The 24683-nt window shown below is 38.3% G+C and overlaps 1 protein-coding gene across 1 annotated transcript in view; it reads left to right on the top strand.

Moving 5' to 3' along the window:
* Positions 1 to 24683, top strand: part of LOC150084531 (uncharacterized) — a 228006-nt gene that overhangs the window by 164416 nt on the left and 38907 nt on the right. The window contains exon 6 of the mRNA XM_090376275.1: positions 6172 to 6459. Within this exon, the coding sequence (XP_090232401.1) occupies positions 6172 to 6459 (288 nt within the window). The remainder of the gene's footprint in view (positions 1 to 6171; positions 6460 to 24683) is intronic.

Below are 24683 nucleotides of genomic sequence, written 5' to 3'. Positions count from 1 at the left end.
AGAGGTAACTACCATTAGGGGTAAAGGGAAGGGTTATTGCTTCCGTAAAGGCGACTACGATGGACTGAGACAGTATTTAAATTCTATACAGTGGGACCAACTGATGATGTTACCAACAGCAAATTCAAAATGAGAAGCATTCAAAGAACTTATCTTGGAAGCTACTAGGCTTTGCATACCAACTAAGAAATATTGTTCAAGGTTTAGGCCAAAATGGATGTCAGATGAACTAATCAGGCATATGGCAGAGAAGAAAAATGCATGGGATACTTACAAATTAACACATGACACAGAAGCCTATGATAGATACAAGTTGATATGCAACCAAGTTACAAAGGAGGTTAGGCAGGCGAAGGCAGATTATGAGAAATCCTTGGCAAGGGATGCAAAGAAAAACAGCAAAGAGTTCTTTACTTATGTAAACTCTAGAAGGAAGGGGATGAATCAGATTGGTCCACTTGATATTGATGGGTCAACTGTTGATGATCCTGCTCAGGTAGCTAACAAACTAAATGAATATTTTGCATTGACATTCACTCATGAGGAGTTATTCAGCGAGGGTAATGCCAGAGGTGTATTCAACTCTGGCAGTAAGCTAGATAATCTTGAAATAACTGGGAGTAAAGTGGAGGAGAAACTGTTGAAGATAAACACAAGAAAGGCACCCGGGGTGGATGGGATCTATCCAGTTATATTAAAGGAGGCAGCAAAGGAAGTAAGCAAACCCTTAGCCATAATTATGAGAGCTTCCTTGGACTCAGGGGAGGTACCCATAGACTGGAAATGTGCAAATGTGACCCCAATTCACAAAGGAGGATCAAAGGCTGACACAAGTAATTATAGACCTGTGAGCTTAACTTCTGTTCCAGGAAAATTAATGGAGGCACTTGTTAAAGAAGCACTGCAGGATCATTTAGACAAGACTTCAGTTATAGCTCAGACACAGCATGGTTTTGTTAAGGGGATGTCTTGCCTGACCAACTTGATTGGATACTATGATGCAGTCACAAAAGAACTGGATGCAGGGAATAACTTTGATATTATATACTTGGATCTTAGAAAGGCTTTTGATACTGTTGCACATGGAAGACTGCTACACAAATTGGAGCAGTGTGACATTGGAGGCAAATTGCTGCTATGGATAAAGCTGTGGTTGAGGGGGAGAAGACAGAGAGTGGTAATCAATGGACACTGCTCATCGTGGACTAATGTTATTAGTGGAATCCCTCAGGGCTCAGTGTTGGGTCCATTATTGTTTTCTGTATTTATAAATGATATTGATGATGGTATATCAAGCTTAATGTCCAAGTTTGCAGACGATACAAAGGTTGGCAGGGTTGTCAAGGACACTACTGACACTATGCTGCTGCAACAGGATCTGGAAAGGTTGAGCAGATGGGCTGAGAGGTGGCAAATGAAGTTTAACATTGACAAATGCAAAGTACTATACATGGGAAACAGCAACCCCAGAGCAACGTATCAACTCTGTAGTACTACACTGACAGTGGTAGAGAATGAAAGGGACTTGGGGGTGGTTGTGCAGGCAGATATGAAGTTCTCTGAGCAGTGCAGACGGGCTGCAAGAGTAGCTCATGGAGTATTGTCAGTGATATACAGGAATTTTTCCAGCAGGGATAAGGAGGTGATTATTCCATTGTATAAGGCAATGGTCAGGCCACACCTAGAGTACTGTATACAGGTCTGGAGGCCTCATTTCAAGAAGGATGTAGAGCTGCTGGAACGAGTACAGAGAAGGGCAACAAGATTAGTGAATGGAACAAAGGGGTGCTCTTACGAAGAAAGGCTTAAGTTTTGCAAATTACAGTGTCTGGAGACTAGGCACCAGCGAGGTGATCTGATAGAGGTGTATAAAGCCTTGAATGGTTTGAGCATGCTCAAAGCTGATGGGATTCTTCCTCTAGCTCAGAAAAATCACCTGAGAGGGCATAAATTCAAATTGAGGAAAGACAGATGTAGGATAGACGTGCGGAAATTTGCCTTTAGCCAGCGGGTGGTTGGTTGGTTGGTGGAACAGACTTCCATCCCTTGTGGTGGAGGTTGATAGCCTAAATAAGTTTAAGGCTCAGCTGGACAGGTATTTTGAATGAACAGAGGGGTGAAGTGGAAGTGGGTTTTTTTTTTTTTTTTTGGCTGATGCTGCATAAGCTTGCTTTCTTGCATCAAATGCCTCTACTAATGCTAATGCTAATGTCAACAGTATGATAGTAGTCATCAAACTTGCTGTTGTAAATTTCATGGATGCTGCCACCCTGCTGGGATGTTTATACACAAAACAGCATCTAGAATAGGCATTGATAGCTCTATGCACGTGTGTCACCAGAAAACACACAGCTATTTTCTGTGGCATGGCAATGGTACAATACTGTGCCATCAGATTTTCTGTATATTATATTTCAGATACGTCTGTCCAAGTAGTGTACTCTGTTCTTTCTGTTCATTGAACTATAGTTATTGTTGCAATGAACAGAAATGATGCTCATAAGGAAAAAGTTTGGTAATCCTTGTGAAGATGGCTTGTTGATACGAGAGGCTAGCAGAAGGTTCAAAGATTTATATAGTACAGCAAGTGTACAAAGGAGCACATTAGAATACACAATGCATCAGACCCTTCCACAGTAAGTGTAGCAGCAGATGTCTTCACTGAGTTTCACTTTTCTCAGCCAAAAATAAACATCTACAAATGCAGTAAGTGGGAAAACCAATACTGGCTGTCTGAGGAGTGGAAAAAGGTTACTCTGTCCAATAAATTCCTGTTACAGTTATCTGTACTGAAGGCAAGAGTAGAGTGTGGTAATGGCAGTATGAATTACTGGACCCATCATGCCAGCTGTCAATACTGCAAGGTTGTGGTGAAGTGTGATGGTGTTTAGTTAATGGAACAGCATGTTAGGTTCCCTAATACCAGTGGATCTATATCTGAATGCCACAACATTACCAACCAGGTGCATCCTTTCATGCTTGCATCATCCATTGCTAGTAGTTACTTCTAGCAGGATAATGTGCTGTGCCACAAAAGGTATTGATTGTTCTGGAATGGTTTCAGAATCATGAAGGTGACTTCACCATACTTCATCAATAGAATAGGCTGTCTTTTATCAATATCATTGATAAATATTGAAAACAACAATGGACCTAGCACTGAATCCTGAGGAATTCCACTAATAACATTAGTCCATGAAGAGCAGTGCCCATTGATAATGACTCTGTCTTCTTCCACTTAACCATCCCTTTTTTCCATAGCAGTAACTGCCCTGAATGCCACATTGCTCCAGTTTGTACAGCAGTCTTTTATCTGCAATAAAAAGCCTTTCTGAAATCTAAGTATATGATATCAAAATTATTTTTTGCATCCAGTTCCCTGGTCACTGCACCATAGTAACCTATCATATTGGTTAGACCAGGCCCCCCCCCCCTGACAAATCTATGCTGTGATTGCAGTATAATTGCATGTCTGTCCAAATGGTCCTGCATTACTTCTTTAACCAGTGATTCCATTATTTTCCCTGGAACAGATGTTAAGCTAACAGGTCTCTAATTACTCATGTTGCCTTTTGATCCCCCTTTATAAATTGGGAATATATTGACACTTTTTCCAGTCAATAGGGACCTCCCCTGAATCCAGAGATGCTCTCATAATTTTGGTTAAAGGTTTGCTTACCTCCTTTGTTGTCTCCCTTAACATAATTGGATAGATTCCATCTCTCCCAGGTGCCTTTTTTATATCCATCCTCAATGATTTCTCCTCCACTTTCCTTTCAGTTATCACAAAGTCATTTAGCTCCACATTAGAGTTTGATAAACTCCTGGCATTCCCTAAAGAATTCCTCATGTGTGAATGTAGATGTAAAATACCTATTCAATTTGTCTGCAACCTGAGCGGCCTCATCAACCCATACACATTCACGTGGCCCAATGTGATTCCCTTCCTTCTACTGTTAATATATGCATAGAAGTCTTTGCTGTTTTTCTTTGTTATGTGGATTTATCTGTGTTACAGATAAATCCACAGAACTGTGAAATCAAACACAATTTAACCCTTAATTGCCGTTGTGCCAGTTAAACCCCCAGAAAATCTAATAATTTACAAAATTATTAGATTTTATAATTATTTATTAGAAAGAGTGTCCTTTGAATTTTAATAAAAAAATAAAAATGGGATTATTTTACAAAAATATGTTTAAAAATAAGTGTTGCAATTATGAACTTGAAATTTTGTACCTAATGGGGCCAGTACTGGTGACATTATCTGAAAAACTGAATGAAAAATATTTACATACTATTGCATCATAAATGTTCAGAATTGTATTTTTAAAATTTAATTTAAAAAAATTACTATTGTTGATATTAATATGATATTGCATATTCAAAAAGCTTATACAATTCCTGAACAATACAGTTTCTTAATCACTTTAGTTAAAAAATCATTTTTTTTAAAAAATAGCTCCTAGTAATATGAAAATATTTTGCCATTCGAGTCCATGTAATATTGTAGGCACTGTGGGTATTTAAATTTTGGGAAGTGACATGATCCCCCTTGCACCCACTTGTGCAATGAAAGAATTACACTCGCTGTTAATGATTAACACGTAAACTACACTAACTGTTGACTTTTTTTGATAAAAAAGTGTACACTGTGGGTATTTAAATTTTGGGAAGTGACATGATCCCCCTTGCACCCACTTGTGCAATGAAAGAATTACACTCGCTGTTAATGATTAACACGTAAACTACACTAACTGTTGACTTTTTTTGATAAAAAAGTGTACACTGTGGGTATTTAAATTTTGGGAAGTGACATGATCCCCCTTGCACCCACTTGTGCAATGAAAGAATTACACTCACTGTTAATGATTAACACGTAAACTACACTGATGACTTTTTTGATAAAAAAATCATCAGTTGGTGTAGTTTAGTGAAGTAACTTTTTCCAATTAGAAAAAAGTTACTTCTTCCTTATCTTACTACCTCCATTTAGGTTAATTAAACACTACACAGAATCAAGTTATTTTTCAGACTAGGCAATTTATATAATCTCAAGGTGGTTTACCAGATTGTAAATGTAGATTTTTCCCATATGCTTAATTGCTCTTATGTGAAAGTTTGGATAGTGTCTCTGATTACAATAAAGTTTGTATAAGGTTTTAACTTTATACAGTAAAGTACAATGGATAGATTTCATTAAGGGGCCAAAAATTTAAAAAACTGCTGTCCTGAGTTATTTTATTTGTTTTTGTTGTGTGGTTTTTTTTTTTTTTTTTTTATAAGCATTAGTTCCTTGGTTGAACTATAACTTAATCATACAGTTTTCTTGATATCCCCCCCCCCATTAGTTTGTATAAAATTTTAAGTTCATATAGTCAAGTGCAGTGGATTTAAACAAGGGCTAAAAATCTAAACACTACTGTCCCAGGTCATTTTATTTATTGTTTTCGTTGGTTTTTGTTAAAAGAATTAGTTCCTTGATGTTGAACTATAGCTTAATCATACAATTTCTTGACCTTTTTTTTTTTTCTGCCTCTGCATAATGAGAATTTGTGAGTTGTTTATTACTTATAGAAGTCTAAGTTTTGTTTTAGTGTGCATCCTTTAACCCATGTGCAGATTTCTTTCCATATCCATTTTAACAACTTCTCCTAGCAAATGTTTATTAGATGTACCTTTATTTTGTTCATGTAGTCATCACGAATAAAACAATTTTCCACAATTCTGTTCAGATAATTATTTGATATAGCAGCTTGTTTTTTGCTGTACTCATAGCAGATCATTTTTTTTTTTTTTTTTTTTTTTTTTTTTTTTGCAGTTATTGGTAACAATTTTGAAATTATTTTGACAGATTTTCATAATTTAATGCATATACAATGTAATGAAATACTTTTGTGGACCCCATTTATTATTCAGACTCTGTGGGGGGCAGTTGTAGTGATATTTTTCATCTTAGTGGAATTCATAAAGCAAAACTGCTTCAAAATCTTTCCCAGTAAATATTACAGAATAATCTTATCTTTAGAATTTGTTTCATACTTTAACTGTTCTTGTTTGATGTACTAAGTGACATTAATAACCTCAGGTGTTGACATCCAGATATTCTACTTGATCATGTTTCCTTTTTTTTATTCTTTTTTGGATTTTTACAGTGTTTGATTTTTTTAGGATATTTGATTTAGAGGAACAAATAGCAGCACTTCCAAAGTTCAGCATGGAAACATTCACTAAGCGAAAAAAAAGAATTTGTGATGATGATGATAATGATGGCAGTGATGAAATATTAAACAGTAAACTTGGTGAGCCACTTAAGGATTCCAAATTTGAATATGCACAACAGTGCACTGAAAAATCACATGAAAAATCTCCAGCAAATCAAGAATGTACACTTGATCATCATACTCTCGAAAAGAGTACAGCAGCAAAAAGAATATCTTCAAGGAAGTTTAAAACAGGGTAAATTATTTAGTTTCTAACTACATATAAATCCTTTTTAACAGTAGCTTGGTTATCACTGATATAAGTAAGATTTTAAAATCTTATTGTCAAAATTAACTTATTTCTAATTAAATTCTGAAGGGGTGCAAGAGTGAAAAAAATTTAGTTTATTTTTCAAATCTTAAAATTTCAACAGTCTGTGTTAGCTTATGGCCTAAAATTGACTAATTTTAAATTTGATTTATTTTAATCTCCTTTATATCTGTATCATTCAGCTGTGAATTAGAAGTACGGTTGATGAGACAATTGCATAATTATTGTTATTTCAAAGTCTTGGTTGTGATATTTAGGTAAAGAATAGGAAGACTTATTCGTGGAAGTTATGCAAATATAATAGACAATACACTTTATATATACGCCAAGTCCCTGTCAGAGACTTGGCAATTTGGAATCTCCTCTCTTTGATCTTCTCTGGCTTAAAATCCCTCTACCTCATTGTGTCAAATTCATCTGTTGTCTCTACCATTCTCCCAACTCCACTAATCACTTGGAGCTCTTTGACTTCCTCTCTTTGCAACTTGACTTTCTCCAGTCCAACTTTCCTAACAGTGAGGTAATTTTCATTGGTGATTTTAATGTTCACAACTCCAGCTGGCTTCTGTTTTCTAGTCACACCGACCCAGCTGGTCGAGATGCTCAGGCTTTTGCTATTACTAATGACTTTGCACAGATTGTTCATTTACCTACAAGAATACCGGACAATCCTAATCATACAGCCGACAAGCTTGATCTTTTTCTCACAAACAACCCTTCTAAGTACACAGTCGAAGTGCAAAGTCCTTTAGGCACTTCAGATCACAAATTAGTGATTGTCTCTTCTCCAATGGAGCCTTTATCTCATGGCTATTCCCAACCTCGTGTTGTTTGGCATTACAAGAATGCAAAATGGGATGACCTGCGAGACTTCTTTTCCATGGTCAGATTACTGTTTCAAAACTTCTGATGTCAACGTTTGCTCAGATCTTGTCAGTAAAATTATTTTTGCAGGAATGGAATCCTTTATCCGATACTCCACTTTAAAATCTCATCCTTTATCTAAACCTTGGTTTTCCAATAAATGTGCTAAGGCTGTTCAAGAGAAGAATGTTGCATATCATAATTGGTTTGTTTCTAATTATTCAGTTTCATTTTCTGCCTACACAAAAGCTCACAACAATTGTAAAGCAGTTATTAATCAGTTCAAACTAGAGTTTGAACAGGCTAAGAGTAGAAAACTTCTTGCCCTAATGGTAGCCAAGCATTCTGGTCTCTTGCCAAAGCTATTGGCTGCAACTTTTGCCCATCTCTGCTCCCACCTCTGTCCAAACCAGATGGTTCTGTTGTCACTTCAGCCAAGGATAAAGCTGACCTGCTAGCATCCCATTTTTCTTCCAACTCATGTATTAATGATCTTGGTAAAACACCTCCCACCATTCCAAACACGCTCCATTCATTACCTCCTGTGGTCTTCCATCAGAATGATTTTGATGCTAAGAAAGCTCCAGGTCCTGATGGTATTTCTCCACTTCTTCTCAAAACCTGTGCTCCTGAATTTACTCCTATTCTTTGTCGCCTTTTTTCACTTTCTTATTCCAAAGGTGTTTTTCTTCTGCTTGGAAATTTGCTCATATCCAGCCAGTTCCTTAAAAGGGTGACAAATCCCTCCCATCTAATTATCGTCCAATTGCAATTACTTCTACTCTTTCTAAAGTAATGGAGAAATCAATTAACCGCCAACTCTTAAAGTACCTAGAAACCTTCCATCTGACCAACGATTGCCAGTATGGATTACGTCAGTGTCGATCCACTGGTGATATTCTGGCTTATGTTACCCATTTGTGGACTAATACAATGGAAAGGTTCGGTGAAACACAAGTATTTGCTCTTGACTTCTCAAAGGATTTTGATCGTGTTTGGCATAAAGGTCTTCTAAACAAGCTTCCATCTTATGGTTTGCCAACTGTTTTTAGTAATTGGTTATCCAGTTTTCTCTCTGATTGCTCACTGAGGGTGATGGTAGATGGCTCTCTTTCTTCTAACTTCTCCACTAATGCCAGTGTCCCCCAAGATTCAGTTCTTTCCCCCACTCTTTTCCTCTTGTATATTAATGACCTTCTTCCATTGACTGGGGCCCCGAGTGCCAAGCGAGTGATCTAGCGATTTACAAAGTGAATTTCAAAGCGTTTCTCTAAAGAAAATTTGTCAAAAAGATTTCCAAAGGCTTTACTTTCCAAGTTATTTAATTTCTGGCTCTTTTTAAATAAAGAAGGAAGCCTCCTATAAGAAAGGAAAGACACCTTTCTTTTGTATATATAACTACTTTTCTAACACACTAACCACTAACTTCTTATCGCTTGGTCACTGGAGGCACCGCTCCTGCCTCCACGTGGCGGGGCCGGTAACCTGCGGGAAAAATCATCCCTCGGGGCTAAAAGGAGCAGAAATGGAAACTAATGAATTTCCACGTCTAGAGCCCAAGAGTGCTCAATATGAAAATCATGAAACCGACCATGACTTCTCTACTTCGATGAGAATGAAAAAAGATGCAGGCAGACAGGAATCACCAGCCTTCCTGATTATCCATTCTCTGTCGGCTCAGCCTGTTAGCAAGCTCTCCCCTTTCATTATACAACGATGCCTGGAACATGCAGCAGCATCCCCAAAAATGGTGAAACGTCTTCAGTCCGGTGACTTAAATAGAGACTTCTCTCCCAAGACACTCTGAACAACTATTAAAACTCTCCACTTTAAGCGGAATTCCAATAGAAGTCACTCCACATAACACCCTGAATTCGTCAAAGGGAGTGATTACTGAGTGGGATCTACTGAACGTTTCTGAAGAAGAAATAGTACAGGAACTAAAGACACAAAATGTATCTCAAGCAAAAAGAATCATGATACGAAAAGATGGTACCTTAGTCCCAACACGTAACATAATACTAACTTTCAATACACCGAATCTACCAGCATCAGTCAAAGCAGGTTACTTAAATTGCCGTGTTCGACCCTTTATCCCAAATCCCCTAAGATGCTACAAATGCCAGAAATTTGGTCACTCCCAGACAGCATGCCGTGGCGTTTCAACATGTCCAAACTGTGGCTCCACAACTCATGCCCAGTCAGAATGCAAAGCACAAACTCCGCAGTGTCCTAATTGCAGGGGAAGCCATCCAGCATACTCTAAAGAATGTGATCTCTGGAAAATAGGCAAAAAAATATAAAACTGAAAATAAAGTCTCCTATCAAGAAGCTAAGAAACAAATTAAACTAATCATGCCAAATACCTCATATGCCGCGGCTATGCACTCTCATCAATCAGTAGCATGTCAGACGGAAGTGTCACTCTCCGGATAAATCGATTGCAGACTGGGCTCGATCAGTTCTATCTACCCAGCCTACATCAAAGCCAAACACAGTAGATCAAAGTATGAATACGCCTCTCTCAGTTCCAACCCAAATCATAACCCACGGTAAAGTAACAGAAAAACTGCAAAAATCGGATCCTGTTGAGGTTAATCAACCACCCTCAACAAGGATGGATACCGATGATATGACCATCCAAGACCTTCTTGAATTACATGCAGATGGTGAAATGGAAGATAACAATGATTCAACATGCCCCAACTTTCCCAGAAAAGAAAAACCTAAGCTAGATCGTCACAAACAACCCATTTATAAAAAACAGTCAGATTCATCTTCCTCTTACAAATCCAAGTAATGGAACTATAGAGGCCTTCGCAGTAACATTGATGATGTCCATGAATTAATTCAACACTACAGACCTCTTGCAATGTGTTTGCAGGAAACAAATTTGACACCTCAGATATCAATCAAAATCAAAAATTATACCATGTTCAGACAAGACAGAGCTGGCCCTAACAGTGCTCATGGAGGAGTAGCAATACTCGTTAATTCAAGAATCCCCTCCAGACGCATCCATTTACATACCGCTTTAGAAGCTGTTGCCACTCGCGTTGTAAATGGTATTACACTGACACTAGTTTCAATCTATCTTCCGCCAAATCATCAATATACTATTCAGGAAATCGAAGATCTTATTTTGCAGTTACCATCTCCATTTTGTATACTCATCATCATCATCAGCCATTTTCAATCCACTGCAGGATGAAGGCCTCTCCAGCAACTTTCCAGTTCCTTCTGTTTTGAGAACTGGCCATCCATTTACTACTCAAAAACTCATGAATTTCATCTATCCATCTCCGCCTTTGTCTTCCAGGTTTTCTTCTAGCTCCTCTTGGGTACTATTCTGTTATTTTCTTAGTCCATCTGTCATCATGTCTTCGAGCTATGTGTCCTGCCCAAGACCATTTTAGTTCTTTAGTTTTGATAAGAATGTCCTTTACTTGAGTTTGCTGCCTAATCCATGTGTTTCTCTTCTTATCTAACAGTCTGATTCCCAATATAATTCGTTCCATTCTTCGCTGTGTAGTTCTTAGCTTCTCTTCCATTCTTTTGGTGAGTGCCCAAGTTTCACTTCCATAAGTCATGGTGGGGAGTATACATTGGTTCATTATTTTACGTTTCAGACAAACTGGGATATTGCTCTTCAGTATGTGACTATATTTCCTGAATGCTATCCATCCAAAATTTATTCTTCTCTTGACTTCCAGCCATTTATCATTATTACAGCTAATAACTTGTCCCAGATGAGTATATGACTCCACCTTTTCAATTACTGCTCCTTCAATCATTATTTCCCTTTCCATGGCATACTTGTTCATCATTATTTTTGTTTTAGCCATATTCATCTTTAGTCCAAAATCCTTACTAACTGTGCATAACTGATTAAGATTTTCCTCTAATTCTTTGGGATCGTGGCTTATGACCACAATGTCATCTGCAAATCGTAAATGGTTTAGGTACTCTCCGTTCACATTGACTCCTTTCTGCGACCAGTCTAATCTTCTGAAAGCTTCCTCAAGGGCAGCTTCGGAGATATTGTGTCTCCTTGTCGAACTCCTTTCTCGATTTTAAATTTGCTACTGTCTTTGTCTAGTCTAATAAAGGATGTAGCACTCTCATATATTTTCTTCAAAATCATAATATATGGAGTATCTATGCCTTGTCTTTCCAGTGCCCGAAACATTGCCTTATGCTGTATGGAGTCAAATGCCTTTTCATAATCCACAAATGCCAGGCATAATGGTGTTTTATATTCATTTGCTTTCTCCATTAGCTGTGATATTACGTGAAGGTGATCCATAGTTGAGAATCCTGTCCTAAAGCCAGCTTGCTCTTTCGGTTGATTCTCATCAAGTATTCTTTCTAATCTGTTAGTAATGACCCTTGTGAACAACTTGTAGATATGGGATAACAAGCTAATTGGTCTATAATTTCCAATTTCTGATTTATCTCCTTTCTTATGCAGCAAAACTATGATTGCATTATTCCACTGCTTAGGCATCACACCTTTTCTAATGCACTTTGTGAAGAGCCTTGCCATTTTTTGTGTTATGTCTCTTCCTCCCAATTTTAACAACTCTACAGTAACTTCATCTTCCCCCGGGGCTTTCCGATTCTTCATTTTCTTCAATGCATGTTCTACCTCATCAGGAAGAATATCGGGTATGTCGAATGTGTTGCTACTTTGCAATCCATCTTCCCCACTGCTGGTATCATTCCCTCGCTCCTTGTATAATTCTCTATAGTAGTCTTCTGCTATTTGAATTATGCCTTCTCTGCTGTTTATAAGTACACCATCGCTATTCTTCAGTTTCAGTATCATTTGTCTTTCTGTATTACTACTCATGGCTGCTGATTTAAATCCTTTGTTTTCCCTTAATGCTTGTTCTACTTTTCTTGTGTTAAATCTTCTTATGTCCTCTCTGAGTCTCTTTCTAATGGCTTTGCATAACTCAGTATACTCAATTTTCTCCCTGTCAGTGTTTTTCTTGCTCTTCATTTGTCGTCTTTGGTTCATCATGACAAGTGTTTCTTGGCTAATTTTTACTTCTTTGGATTCCTGTTTCCCTATAGGTTTCTTGGGCTTTATCACTTTCAGAAAGTTGTAATATTCCTCGTCGATATCTTGGTCCTGAGCAGTCTGCAGAAGCTCAAACTTGTTCTTAAGTTCCAGTACATACTGCTTTTTCTCCTCCTCTGTTATTTCAAAGACCTTTGTATTATTTACTCGAGTCAGTTTTTTCCTTTCCTTTCCTACATCTATATCAAGTGTACATCTTACCAGGATATATACTAGGATTTGTATACTAGGAGACTTTAATGCTCACCACCCAATATGGGGTTCCCCTATATCAGACAGACGAGGGAAGCTTATAGAAATGTTGATAGACAGGCTGAATTTAACTTTACTAAATACTGGCACTCCCACGTATATTCATCTCCCACAGGTTCAACATCTGCAATAGACATTTCCATTTGTTCCCCAATCCTCTTTCCAAGTATAGACTGGATAACTCTAAGTGATCCTTATAGCAGCAACCATTATCCGATAATCTGCAAAATTCAAACATCTTGTTCCTTCCCAACAGAAAATTCAATTAAATGGAAATTTTCAAGAGCTGATTGGACAAAATACAGAACGCACATATCATTTGATAACCACATTATTCAGTCCTCCCCCATCGACAGTGTTACTGAGCACATCACCAATTAAATTCTGACAGCTGCATCCGCTACCATTCCACAATATCAAGTAAGAAATAGACGAAAAGCAAATTACTGGTGGAATGAAGAGTGTAATCATGCGAAAAAAGAGAAAAATAAAGCGTGGAACCTTTTCCGCAAACACCCAACCACCTCCAATCTCGTTAGTTATAAACGTCTTAGAGCAAAAGCCCGTTTAATCAGACGTAAAGCGAAAAAAGAAAATTGGATTAAATTCGCCTCATCAGTAAATAAAAATACTGATACCAGATTAATCTGGAGAAAAATAAAATGTCTAAACACCAAATTCCCTACTTTATCCACCCCACTACTGAACTGGAATGGACAGGAGCTTACTACTCCTACAGAAATAGCAAATGCACTGGGGATCGTATTTTCTCAGTTGTTCTCTTCTTCTGCCTATGATCAAACATTTCAAAAACTTAAAACGGTTACAGAGAAATCCAGACTAAATTTCACTGGAAATTCCGCTTTATATTATAATAAACCATTTACCATGCTTGAGCTGCAACAATCCCTTAACAACTCAAGAAACAGTGCTGCTGGCCCAGATGGGATATATTATGTAATGCTACGAAATTTGGATCAGAGCTCACTCTCTTTACTGCTCATATATTTCAATCGAATTTTTTCCGAACATACCTTCCCAAGTTCCTGGGGTCATTCTTATGTACTACCAATTGCAAAGCCCAGTAAAGATCATTCTGTTCCGCAAAATTACAGACCGATATCCCTTACCAGCTGTCTAAGCAAAACCCTCGAGAAAATGTTACATCGCAGTCTCACTTGGTTCCTGGAGTCCCAAAACTTGATTAAAAACAACCAATTTGGATTCCGGAAAAATCGATCTTCTTTGGATCTCATGATCAAAACTGAGACAAACATTAGAAATGCTTTTATCAAGAAGGAACATCTCGTCATGATCTGTCTTGACGTTGAGAAAGCCTTTGACACTACATGGCGCTTCGGCCTCTTAAAAGATCTGCATTCCCTTGGCCTGAGAGGTAATTTACCACACTTTATTAAAAATTTTCTTCATTGGAGATCCTTTCAAGTTCGTTACCGGGGAACCCTCTCTAAGATCTTTACCCAAGAAGAAGGAATTCCACAAGGGTCGGTTCTCAGTGCCACTTTATTTTCAATGAGAATGAACCATATAATTGAACTCATTCCGAAAACTGTAGATTCGTACTTTTCACAGATGATCTCTCAATATCCTGTCATTCTCAAAACATGCATTATATTGAACGCCAGCTACAAATATCAATTAATCGCATCCTGACGTGGATGACACAAAATGGTTATAGACTGTCCAGCCAGAAATCTGCTGCCATACACTTCTGTTACAGACGCAATATGCATCCTGAGCCTGAGCTCCACTTGAATAACCATCCTCTTCCCATAGCTAATTGTATTCGTCTACTAGGATTATTTTTCGACAGCAAGTTAAATTTCCAAAAACACGTTGAGCTCCGGACAAACTGTCAAAAGAAACTGAACATACTCAGAGTTTTATCAGCGACAACATGGGGAGCAGATCGTTACACCCTTATTCACCTATACAGAACGATGATTAGATCACGCCTGGACTACGGGGCACCTGTTTTTGATTCTGCTAGGGAGAATGTTTTATCTCGCCTCAATCCAATTCAACATTCAGCTCTTAGAACAGCATTAGGTGCTTTCAGAACATCTCCAGTGCAAAGTTTATATATTGAAGCCCATGAACCTCCTCTAAATATCAGGAGAAAGATGTTGCTGTTAAACTATGCAATCAAGATCCAAAGCCAGGTTACCCATCCTAATTGGTCAATACTTCATGATCCGCTGTATATGACCCTGTATAGAAACAAACCACAGACAGTTCGGCCTGCTGGTATTAGGCTAAAACATGTAACAGAAGGATATACACTTCGATAAAATCTTGCGAGATCCTATAGATCCTGACCCTCCATGGTCCGTCATCATGCCATGTTGTGACAAGTATTTCCATCAATGGGGTAAGCACTCTCTATCAGACTTTACCGTCCGGCAGCTACACATTGAACATACTCAACATTATCCTGACTTCGCAAAAATATATACAGATGGTTCGAAGTCTGATAGTGGATCGGGTGCAGCAGTGGTACTCCCTGATACCATCATTTCTCAATCTCTTCCGACAGCGTGTAGCAGCTACACAACTGAATTATATGCCATCAAGCTTGCATTAGAAAATATCTTCCATATGTCAATTCAAATGAGCATAATATACACAGACTCGCAAGGTTCCGTATTAGCATTACAAAACAATTCTCCGCCTACTCACCTGTTATTAAAGCTCATCAAAACACAGTTGATACGTCTTAGAGAGCATGAGCAAAAGGTTATCTTCTGCTGGATCCCAGGCCATAACGGAATACCAGGGAATGAAATTGCAGATGACGCTGCCAAAAATCCATCCAGCCCAGCCCCAGCAAATTCGCTAGTACCCGTCACAGATTATAAAATGAAAATACAAAGAATATGTAAAGATCAATGGACTCTTCAGTGGCAAACACAAACCCATAATAAACTACACCAAATAAAATCCTTCCCAAAATTATGGGCTTCCAGCTCTATAGAAAACAGACAAGAAGAAGTAATTTTAGCCAGAGCCAGAATCGGCCATACTCATTTAACCCATCTCTTTCTTTTGTCAGGAAATGATCCTCCCCAGTGTAATCATTGTCATACACCACTCACAGTCAAACACATACTTTTGGACTGTACTCTATATAATAATGCTCGACTAATGTCTTTCAATTCTCTGTCAAATTTAAAGGAACCTTTGTCACTTAGCCATATCATAGATGAAAATTCAAATCTTGCAGAATTCTTCTCCTTCCTAAAACGAATAGGATTGTATAACAGTATTTAACTGCTTCTAAATCAACAAACACAGACAGTATGCACCACTTCCATAAGTGCAATATGGCCTAAGTAGCCATTGCACTTTAAACCCAAACAACAACAACCATTGACTGGAAATCCTATCCATAGTTTTGCCGATGATAGCACATTGCATTCCACTTTCCATTTTGAGAAACCTTGCCCTGCTCAATCAGCTTCAAGTTCTCGAAAATCTGCTACCAATTCCTTAAATGCCGATCTTCAGGTAATTCTCCAGTGGGGCAAAGACAACCTAGTTTATTTCAACCCTTCTAAAACTCAGTCTTGTCTTATATCTAGCAAAAAGGATTCTTCTGCTCCTATGTTTATCTTTAGTGACACTCTGATTTCTAGGCCAAATGATATCTCTTTTGGGGATTACCCTGACTTCTAATCTCTCTTGGCACAAGCACATTACAAATATTGCTTCCTCTGCATGTAAAAAACTTGGTTTTCTCTTTGGCTCTCTCCGTTACTATTCTTCCAAACGGCTGCTCACTGTATAAATCGCAAATCTGCCCTGCCATGGAATATTGTTCTCACATCTGGGGTGGTGCCCCCAAAACCTCTCTCAGGTTCCTTGATTCCATTCAGAAGAGGGCAGTTAGGTTAATTAATGATTCATCTCTAACAGAGTCTCTCCACTTGCTGTCTCATAGACGTACTGTTTCTGCTGCATGCCTCTTCTACAGACACTTCCATGAACACTGTTCTTCTGAATTGGCTTCTATAATTCCCACTCTCTCTTTCAAAACAGTCCGAACGTGTGCCACCACCAGCCAACATCCATTTGCTGTTTAACTTCAAACTCACAGAACCAACTTTTCATCTCATTCGTTTATTCATTCAACTGCGGTTTTCTGGAACAACCTTCCTTCATATGTATTTCCTGAAAATCACAATCTACAGAAGTTCAAGTCCAATGTCAACAAATATCTTCTTTCGTCTTCTCAACCTCCAACCCAAGCACGGTACTAAATACTATAGGTTCTAATACCTCTCGTGTTTGGTGTTTACATAAAAAAAAAAAAAAAAATTATCTGAAGTTTAGGGATTCATATGGCAACCCCCCCACCCTTAGTTTGATGTTAATGGGCTGAGGTACTGATTTATTTCATCATATTGAAAAGATTAGTATTAATAGTGTCAAATAATGCAAGGAAACAATCATATACAGTATTAGCTTTAAAAAAAAACCCAACTACCAACTCATCCCTCTGTCCTCTCTTATAATTGGTCAAATTGTTCCAGTTATAAGAGAAGGTTTTATTCAAACGCCTCACTTCGACAACACTAAATGGAAGTCTGTTACAATAGTCAGCCAATCTCTGGCTGAAAGCAAAATTTTGCACATTTATCCTGCAACCATACCCGTTCTCAGTTTAAGTTTATGTACACTTATATTTGTTGCCTGAGAAAGAGTAAGGTGCCATCAGCATTTAGTTTATTTTTCAAATCTTAAAATTGAAAAATGCATTTTTCAATTTTAAGATTAAAGGCATTCCATTTAAATTTAAAGGCATTCCATTAAAATCCATTTAATCCATTTAAAGGCTTAACAGTACAATCAGGTCTCCTTTCAGCTGCCTAGTTTCCAAGTGCAACAATTTGCATGAGTGAACTCTTTCACACTAAGAGTACCCTTCTATACCATTGACCAATTTTCTAAATCTTGTTACTCTTCTCTGCATCCCTGTTCCAACAGATCCATACATCATTCTTAAAGTGAGGCTTTCTGAACTGTATAGAATACTCAAGGTACAGCCTTATACAATGGGATAATCACCTTTTTGTCCCTGTTGGCAAAATTCCTCTCTTTCAAAACAGTCTGAGCACTAAACCTGACTCTGAATTTGTCAATGAATTTCTCTGAGTCCTTCTCAGAGAAATTCATTGTCAACTGTAGAATTACTCCTAGGTCCTTATGTTCTGCACAACTGCACTGTGTATCTAGAATCAAAATTTTTCTTTGGATGCAGTAGTATGCCTTGATTCCTGTCAGTAACCACCTGACAACGTTTGTATCAGCTGAAAACTCAGACCATGATACGCTTCATCAATACTGTTAATAAATATTGAAAGTAGTAGGGAAACCGAGCACTGAACTTTGAGAGACCCCATTAATATTATTAGTCCAAAGCGCAATGCCCATTTATAACCACTGCCACTCAAACATTCCATTTTCCATAACAGTAACTTGCCAGTAATGCCACACTGTATAGTACTGATTTGTACAACAATCTTTCATATGGAAATGTCAAAAGCTTTGCTGAAATCTTAGCACAGGGGTGTCTGACCTTTTTTTTTTTTTTTGGCTAAAGGGCAAAACAGGTTAATCTGTTGAAGGTGGCAGGCCGCATGGTTGTGGAGGCAAGCAGATTGCAGGTCTCAAGACCAGCACTTACCACAGTTATGCATTTTTTGAAACAGAATTAAAAAATTCTTTTAACTATGTTCCTATTTACTTTTAATAATTAAATAAGAAATTACACCGTTTATTACATAATACTAGCAATATTACTATTTGCTAAATTCTGAGAAAGGTACATAAAGCATGAGAAGGAACATAGTAAAATGGATATATTTAAAACTCAGTGTGAAACTACATTTTGTGACTACGAGTTTTAAAATCTGGGGGGGGGGTGATGTGTAACATTTGAAGGCTGTCTACATGATTACCGGCTGCATGCCATTGAGAAGTAACTTCTCCATCTTGGATATCCCCTGTATTAGTGTAAGATGTCAAAATTACTTTTTTGCATCCAATTCTTTTGTTACTTCATCATAGGAGCTAATCAGTATTGGCTAAACAATATCTTCCTTTAACAAATTCATGCTGTGATTTGCATATAACTGCATTCCTTTTGAGATGATCCTGCAGTAATTCTTTTAACAACTGACTTGATTACTTTCACTGGAACAGAAGTCAAGCTTAAAGGTTTGTAATTACTTTGGTCCTTGAGGTTGTCACAGACATTCTCTCGATATGCGAGACAAGCTGTACTTGCTACCTGGGAGTCTAAAACGCTGATGGAACTGATATTCGGGTGACACTCAAGTCAAGTGGACCCAATTTTGGTGAAGTCTTGATGGTCTGTGACAGCCAAATCCTCCCAGGATTACTAACAGTCCCACCTTCACAATGGTGGGACTGTTAGTAATCCTGGGTATAACCTCTGTGAACAAGTACATGGTGGGTGACCACTGAGGTGTGAACCAACGTAAGCAGGGGTCGAGGTGTGGTGCCCACACCACATGGAAGAATGTCGCCCCTCTATGTTACCAGGCAGTACTAGGTGGTAGATGACTCTCATCAACCGGTGAAATACCACCACTTTGAAGTGGTGGAACCCATGTTTAGTCTCTAGAGCTAAGTTCCGGTCAACCCTTCCCTATCTCTTCCATCATGCAGTATGATTGATAACTTTTGAGGTTATGATGAATGTCGTGGCGAGATCCAATATTCCTTACATTTCGAGGGTACAGCTCTAAAATGCTGTTCGCAGGCCGGCCGCTAGTTAGTACACTGGATCGAACTTATTGGTAACTCTCTAGGAGGCTTCCGGATCAGCTAGTGTATAATCTTGCTACCTCTACTCTGCCAGATAGTGACTGGAGGGAGTCCGAGTAGTGTGTATGCGGGGAGCATTGTCGAGGCCGCATTATGTCAAGGATCTGGGTATATTCTTACAACGTGTACGCCATATCCAAAAATTTCATTACTTCATACAGCATGTCCCACCCACTTTTTCTTACTATTGAATACACCATGAATTGTCAAACTAATAGAGAAAGCTTATCTGCGAAAAGATCTAAACCTCCCAAGCACTTCCTAATTCATTTCACAAATATACGTGGTCCCAATTCTAATCTTAACGATGTCCATTTCCAATTGCAGTCTGCCAAACCCCATGTACTTTTTCTGACAGAATCTCAGTTATTGGTTGATTCAACTACTGCTCATCTCAGATGCCCAAATTATTCGTTGTATGATTCCTTTCACCTCAAAGGTGGTACTTGTGCATATGTCCGTTCTGATATTCCCTGTCAGAGACTTGGCAATTTGGAATCTCCTCTCTTTGATCTTCTCTGGCTTAAAATCTCTCTACCTCATTGTGTCAAATTCATCTGTTGTCTCTACCATTCTTCCAACTCCACTAATCACTTGGAACTCTTTGACTTCCTCTCTTTGCAACTTAATTTTCTCCACTCCAATTTTCCTAACAGTGAAGTAATTTTCCTTGGTGATTTTAATATTCACAATTCCAGCTGGCTTCCATTTTTTAGTCACACCGACCCGGCAGGTCGAGTTCCTGAGGCTTTTGCAATTATTAATGACCTAGCACAGATTGTTCATTTACCTACAAGAATACCGGACAATCCTAATCATACAGCCAATACGCTTGATCTTTTTCTCACAAACAACCCTTCTAAGTACACAGTCGAAGTGAGAGGTCCTTTAGGCACTTCAGATCACAACTTGGTGATTGTGTCTTCTCCAATGGAACCTTTATCTCATGGCTATTCCCAACCTCGGGTGCTTGGCATTACAAGAATGCAAAATGGGATGACCTGCGAGACTTTTCTTCTTTTCCTTGGTCGGATTACTGTTTCAAAACTTCTGATGTCAACATTTGCTCAGATCGTGTCAGTGAAATTATTCTTGCAGGAATGGAATCTTTTATCTGACACTCCACTTTAAAATCTCGTCCTTTATCTAAACCTTGGTTTTCCAATAAATGTGCTAAGGCTGTTCAAGAGAAGAATGTTGCATATCGTAATTGGCTTGTTTCTAATTTTTCAGTTTCATTTTCTGCCTACACCGAAGCTCGCAACAATTAATCAGTGCAAACTATCTTTTATAAACTATATTATTAATCAGTGCAAACTAGAGTTTGAACAGGCTAAGAGTAGAAAACTTGTTTCTAGCCCTAATGGTAGCTGAGCATTCTGGTCTCTTGCCAAAGCTATTGACCGCATCTTTTGCCCATCTCTGCTCCCACCTCTGTCCAAACCAGATAGTTCTGTTGTCACTTCGGCCAAGGATAAAGCTGACTTTCTATCATTCCATTTTTCTTCCAGCTCATGCATTAATGATCTTGGTAAAACACCTTCCACCATTCCCAACACACTCCATTCAATGCCTCCTGTGGTCTTCCGTGAAAAGGATATCAGAAGGATTTTGATGAATCTTGAAGCTGAGAAAGCTCCAGGTCCTGATGGTATTTCTCCACTTGTTCTCAAAACCTGTGCTCCTGAACTTACTCCTATTCTTTGCCGCCTTTTTTCACTTTCTTATTCCAAATGTGTTTTTCCTTCTGCTTGGAAATTTGCTCATATCCAGCCAGTTCCTAAAAAGGGTGACAAATCCCTCCCATCTAATTATCGTCCAATTGCAATTACTTCTACTCTTTCTAAAGTAATGGAGAAATCAATTAACCGCAACTCTTAAACTACCTAGAAACCTTCCGTCTGATCAACGATCGCCAGTATGGATTCCATCAGTGTCAATCCACTGGTGGTATTCTGGCTTATGTTACTTATTTATTGACTAATTCAATGGAAAGGTTCGGTGAAACACAAGTAGTTGCTCTTGACATCTCAAAGGCTTTCAATCGTGTTTGGCATAAATGTCTTCTAAACAAGATTCCATCTTGTGGTTTGCCAACTGTTTTTAGTAATTGGTTATCCAGTTTTCTCTCTGATCGCTCACTGAGGGTGATGGTAGATGGCTCTCTGTCTTCAACTTCTCACTAATGCCGATGTCCCCCATGGTTCAGTTCTTTCCCCCACTCTTTTCCTCTTGTATATTAATGACCTTCTTCCATTGACTGGAGATCCTATCCATAGTTTTGTCGATGATAGCACATTGCATTCCACTTTCCGTTTTGAGAAACCTTGTCCTGCTCAATCAGCTTCAACCTTTCGAAAATCTGCTTCTAATTCCTTAAATGGCGATCTTCAGGTAATTCTCCATTGGGGAAAAGACAACTTAGTTGATTTCAACCCTTCTAAAACTGAGTCTTATCTCATATCTCACAAAAAGGATTCTTCTGCTCCTGTGTTTATCTTTAGTGACACTCCGATTTCTAGGCAAAATGATATATCTCTTTTGGGGATTACCCTGACTTCTAATCTCTTTTGGCACAAGCACATTACAAGTATTGCTTCCTCCGCATCTAAAAAACTTGGTTTTCTCTTTCGCTCTCAGTGTTACTTTTCTTCCAAACAGCTTCTCACTCTGTATAAATCGCGAATCTGCCCTGCCATGGAATTTTGTTCCCACATCTGGGGTGGTACCCCCAAAACCTCTCTCAGGCTTCTTCATTCCATTCAGAAGAGGGCAGTTAGGTTAATTAATGATTCATCTCTAACAGAGTCTCTCCACTCGCTTTCTCATAGACGTACTGTTTCTGCTGCATGCCTCATCTACAGATACTTCCATGGGCACTGTTCTTCTGAATTGGCTTCTATAATTCCCACTCTCTCTTTCAAAACAGTCCGAACACGTGCCGCCACCAGCCTACATCCATTTACTGTCCAACTTCAAACCCACAGAATCAACTTTTCATCATCCTCATTTATTCATTTAACTGCCGTTTTCTGGAACAACCTTCCTTCATACGTATTTCCTGAAAATTACAATCTATAGAAGTTCAAGTCCAATATCAACAAATATCTTCTTTTGTCTTCTCAACCTCCAACCCAAGCACAGTACTAAATACTATAGGTTCTAATACCTCTCGTGTTTTGGGGTTCACATAAAAAAAAAAAAAAAAAAAAAAAACTTACATCACCTTTAGATTTTTCTTTGTGAATAGGAGAGACAGTTGCATGTACTTCTCCTGAATTCTAGAGCACTCTCATAATTATGGTCAAAGGTTTGCTGACCACTCTTGAATCTTCTTTTAATATAATTTAACTGGTTCAATCAGCCCTAGATGCATTACTTTTAGCTTCAACAATTTCTTTTCCACTTTGTTCTCAAATATCAGAGAATCAGAATCATTTAGCTCCCAGTTTTTGCTTGGTATATTTATGGTATTCCCATCCCTAAAAAGTCCATGTGTGAATTTAGATGCAAAATATTTATTCAATTTTTCAAATTGCATAATTGCCAACTCATTGGATTTACAAATGGAGAATCCATCTTTTTTACTTGATTTGACCATTCTCCATCTCACTGTCATAATGTAGTTGGTGACAGAGAGTCTCCATCTTTTTACAAAAACTCAGTTTTTCTTGGTATATTTTTATTTTGGAAAATTCTTGCTTATTTTTATTTAATGAATTGGTGTGCTGTAGTGGCCAATAGTGGCCTGTAGTGGCAACGAACGTGTAGAGTGGTTCTCTTCAAGACGCCTGGTCAGCGTGAAGAGGAAAAGACCAAACCCTCCAGCAATGAGAGCACAACAATACAAATGGCCCTCAGTCCCCAGCAGCTTTCACTCTCCCTCTTACGGCAGCGAGAGGATCAGAGTGGAAGCAGAGGGTGCTAAGAATCTCTGGGTACGACCAGGCTGCCATGCACGGAAATTGAACTTGGCCTGTTATAACGTACGATCACTCATCGGTGAAGATAGGATATTAGAGCTAGAAAAGGAATTAGAAAATGTGAATTGGAATATCATTGGTTTGGCTGAAACAAGAAGAAGAAATGAATCACTTATAAGTTTATCAAGTGGAAATCTGCTGTACACCAATGGAAAGAGTGAAAGGAGTGAAGGTGGAGTTGGGTTTCTGGTCCATAAAGATTTTAAAAACAACATTTTGGAATTCAAAAGTACATCACCAAGGGTGTCAAGACTAATACTCAAGATTTCTAAGAGGTACAAGCTAAAGATTATAATGATTTATGCACCAACATCGAGCCATGATGATGAAGAGGTTGAAGAAATGTACACCGAAATTGAGAGTCTTCTAGATGAACAGAAAACCCACTACACTATTATTATGGGGGCTTCAATGCTAAAGTTGGAAAAAGACAAAACAGTGCAGAAAGGGGAACTATAGGAAATTTTGGAATTGGTGAAAGAAATGAAAGAGGTGAAAGATTTGTGGAATTTGCAGAATCTCAAGGAATGTCAGTAATGAACACTTTTTTCAAGAAAAGGGTGAACAGAAAGTGGACATGGAAGAGTCCAAATGGATTAACAACTAATGAAATCGACTTCATCCTCACTAACAGAAGATATATTGTGACTGATGTTACCGTCCTGAATAAGGTAAATGTTGGAAGTGATCACAGAATGGTAAGATGTACACTTGATATAGATGTAGGAAAAGAAAGGAAAAAACTGACTCGAGTAAATAATACAAAGGTCTTTGAGATAACAGAAGAGGAGAAAAAGCAGTATGTACTGGAACTTAAGAACAAGTATGAGCTTCTGCAGACTGCTGAGGACCAAGATATCGACGAGGAATATTACAACTTTTTGAAAGTGATAAAGCCCAAGAAACCTATAGGGAAACAGAAATCCAAAGAAGAAAAAATTAGTCAAGAAACACTTGTCATGATGAACCAAAGACGACAAATGAAGAGCAAGAAAAACACTGACAGGGAGAAAATTGAGTATACTGAGTTATGCAAAGCCATTAGAAAGAGACTCAGAGAGGACATAAGAAGATTTAACACAAGAAAAGTA

This window comes from Mastigoproctus giganteus, chromosome 6 (assembly GCF_048544385.1).
Source record: "Mastigoproctus giganteus isolate SK-2022 chromosome 6, ASM4854438v1, whole genome shotgun sequence".
NCBI lineage: Eukaryota > Metazoa > Arthropoda > Arachnida > Uropygi > Thelyphonidae > Mastigoproctus > Mastigoproctus giganteus.
This window is presented reverse-complemented; position numbering and strand designations above follow the sequence as displayed.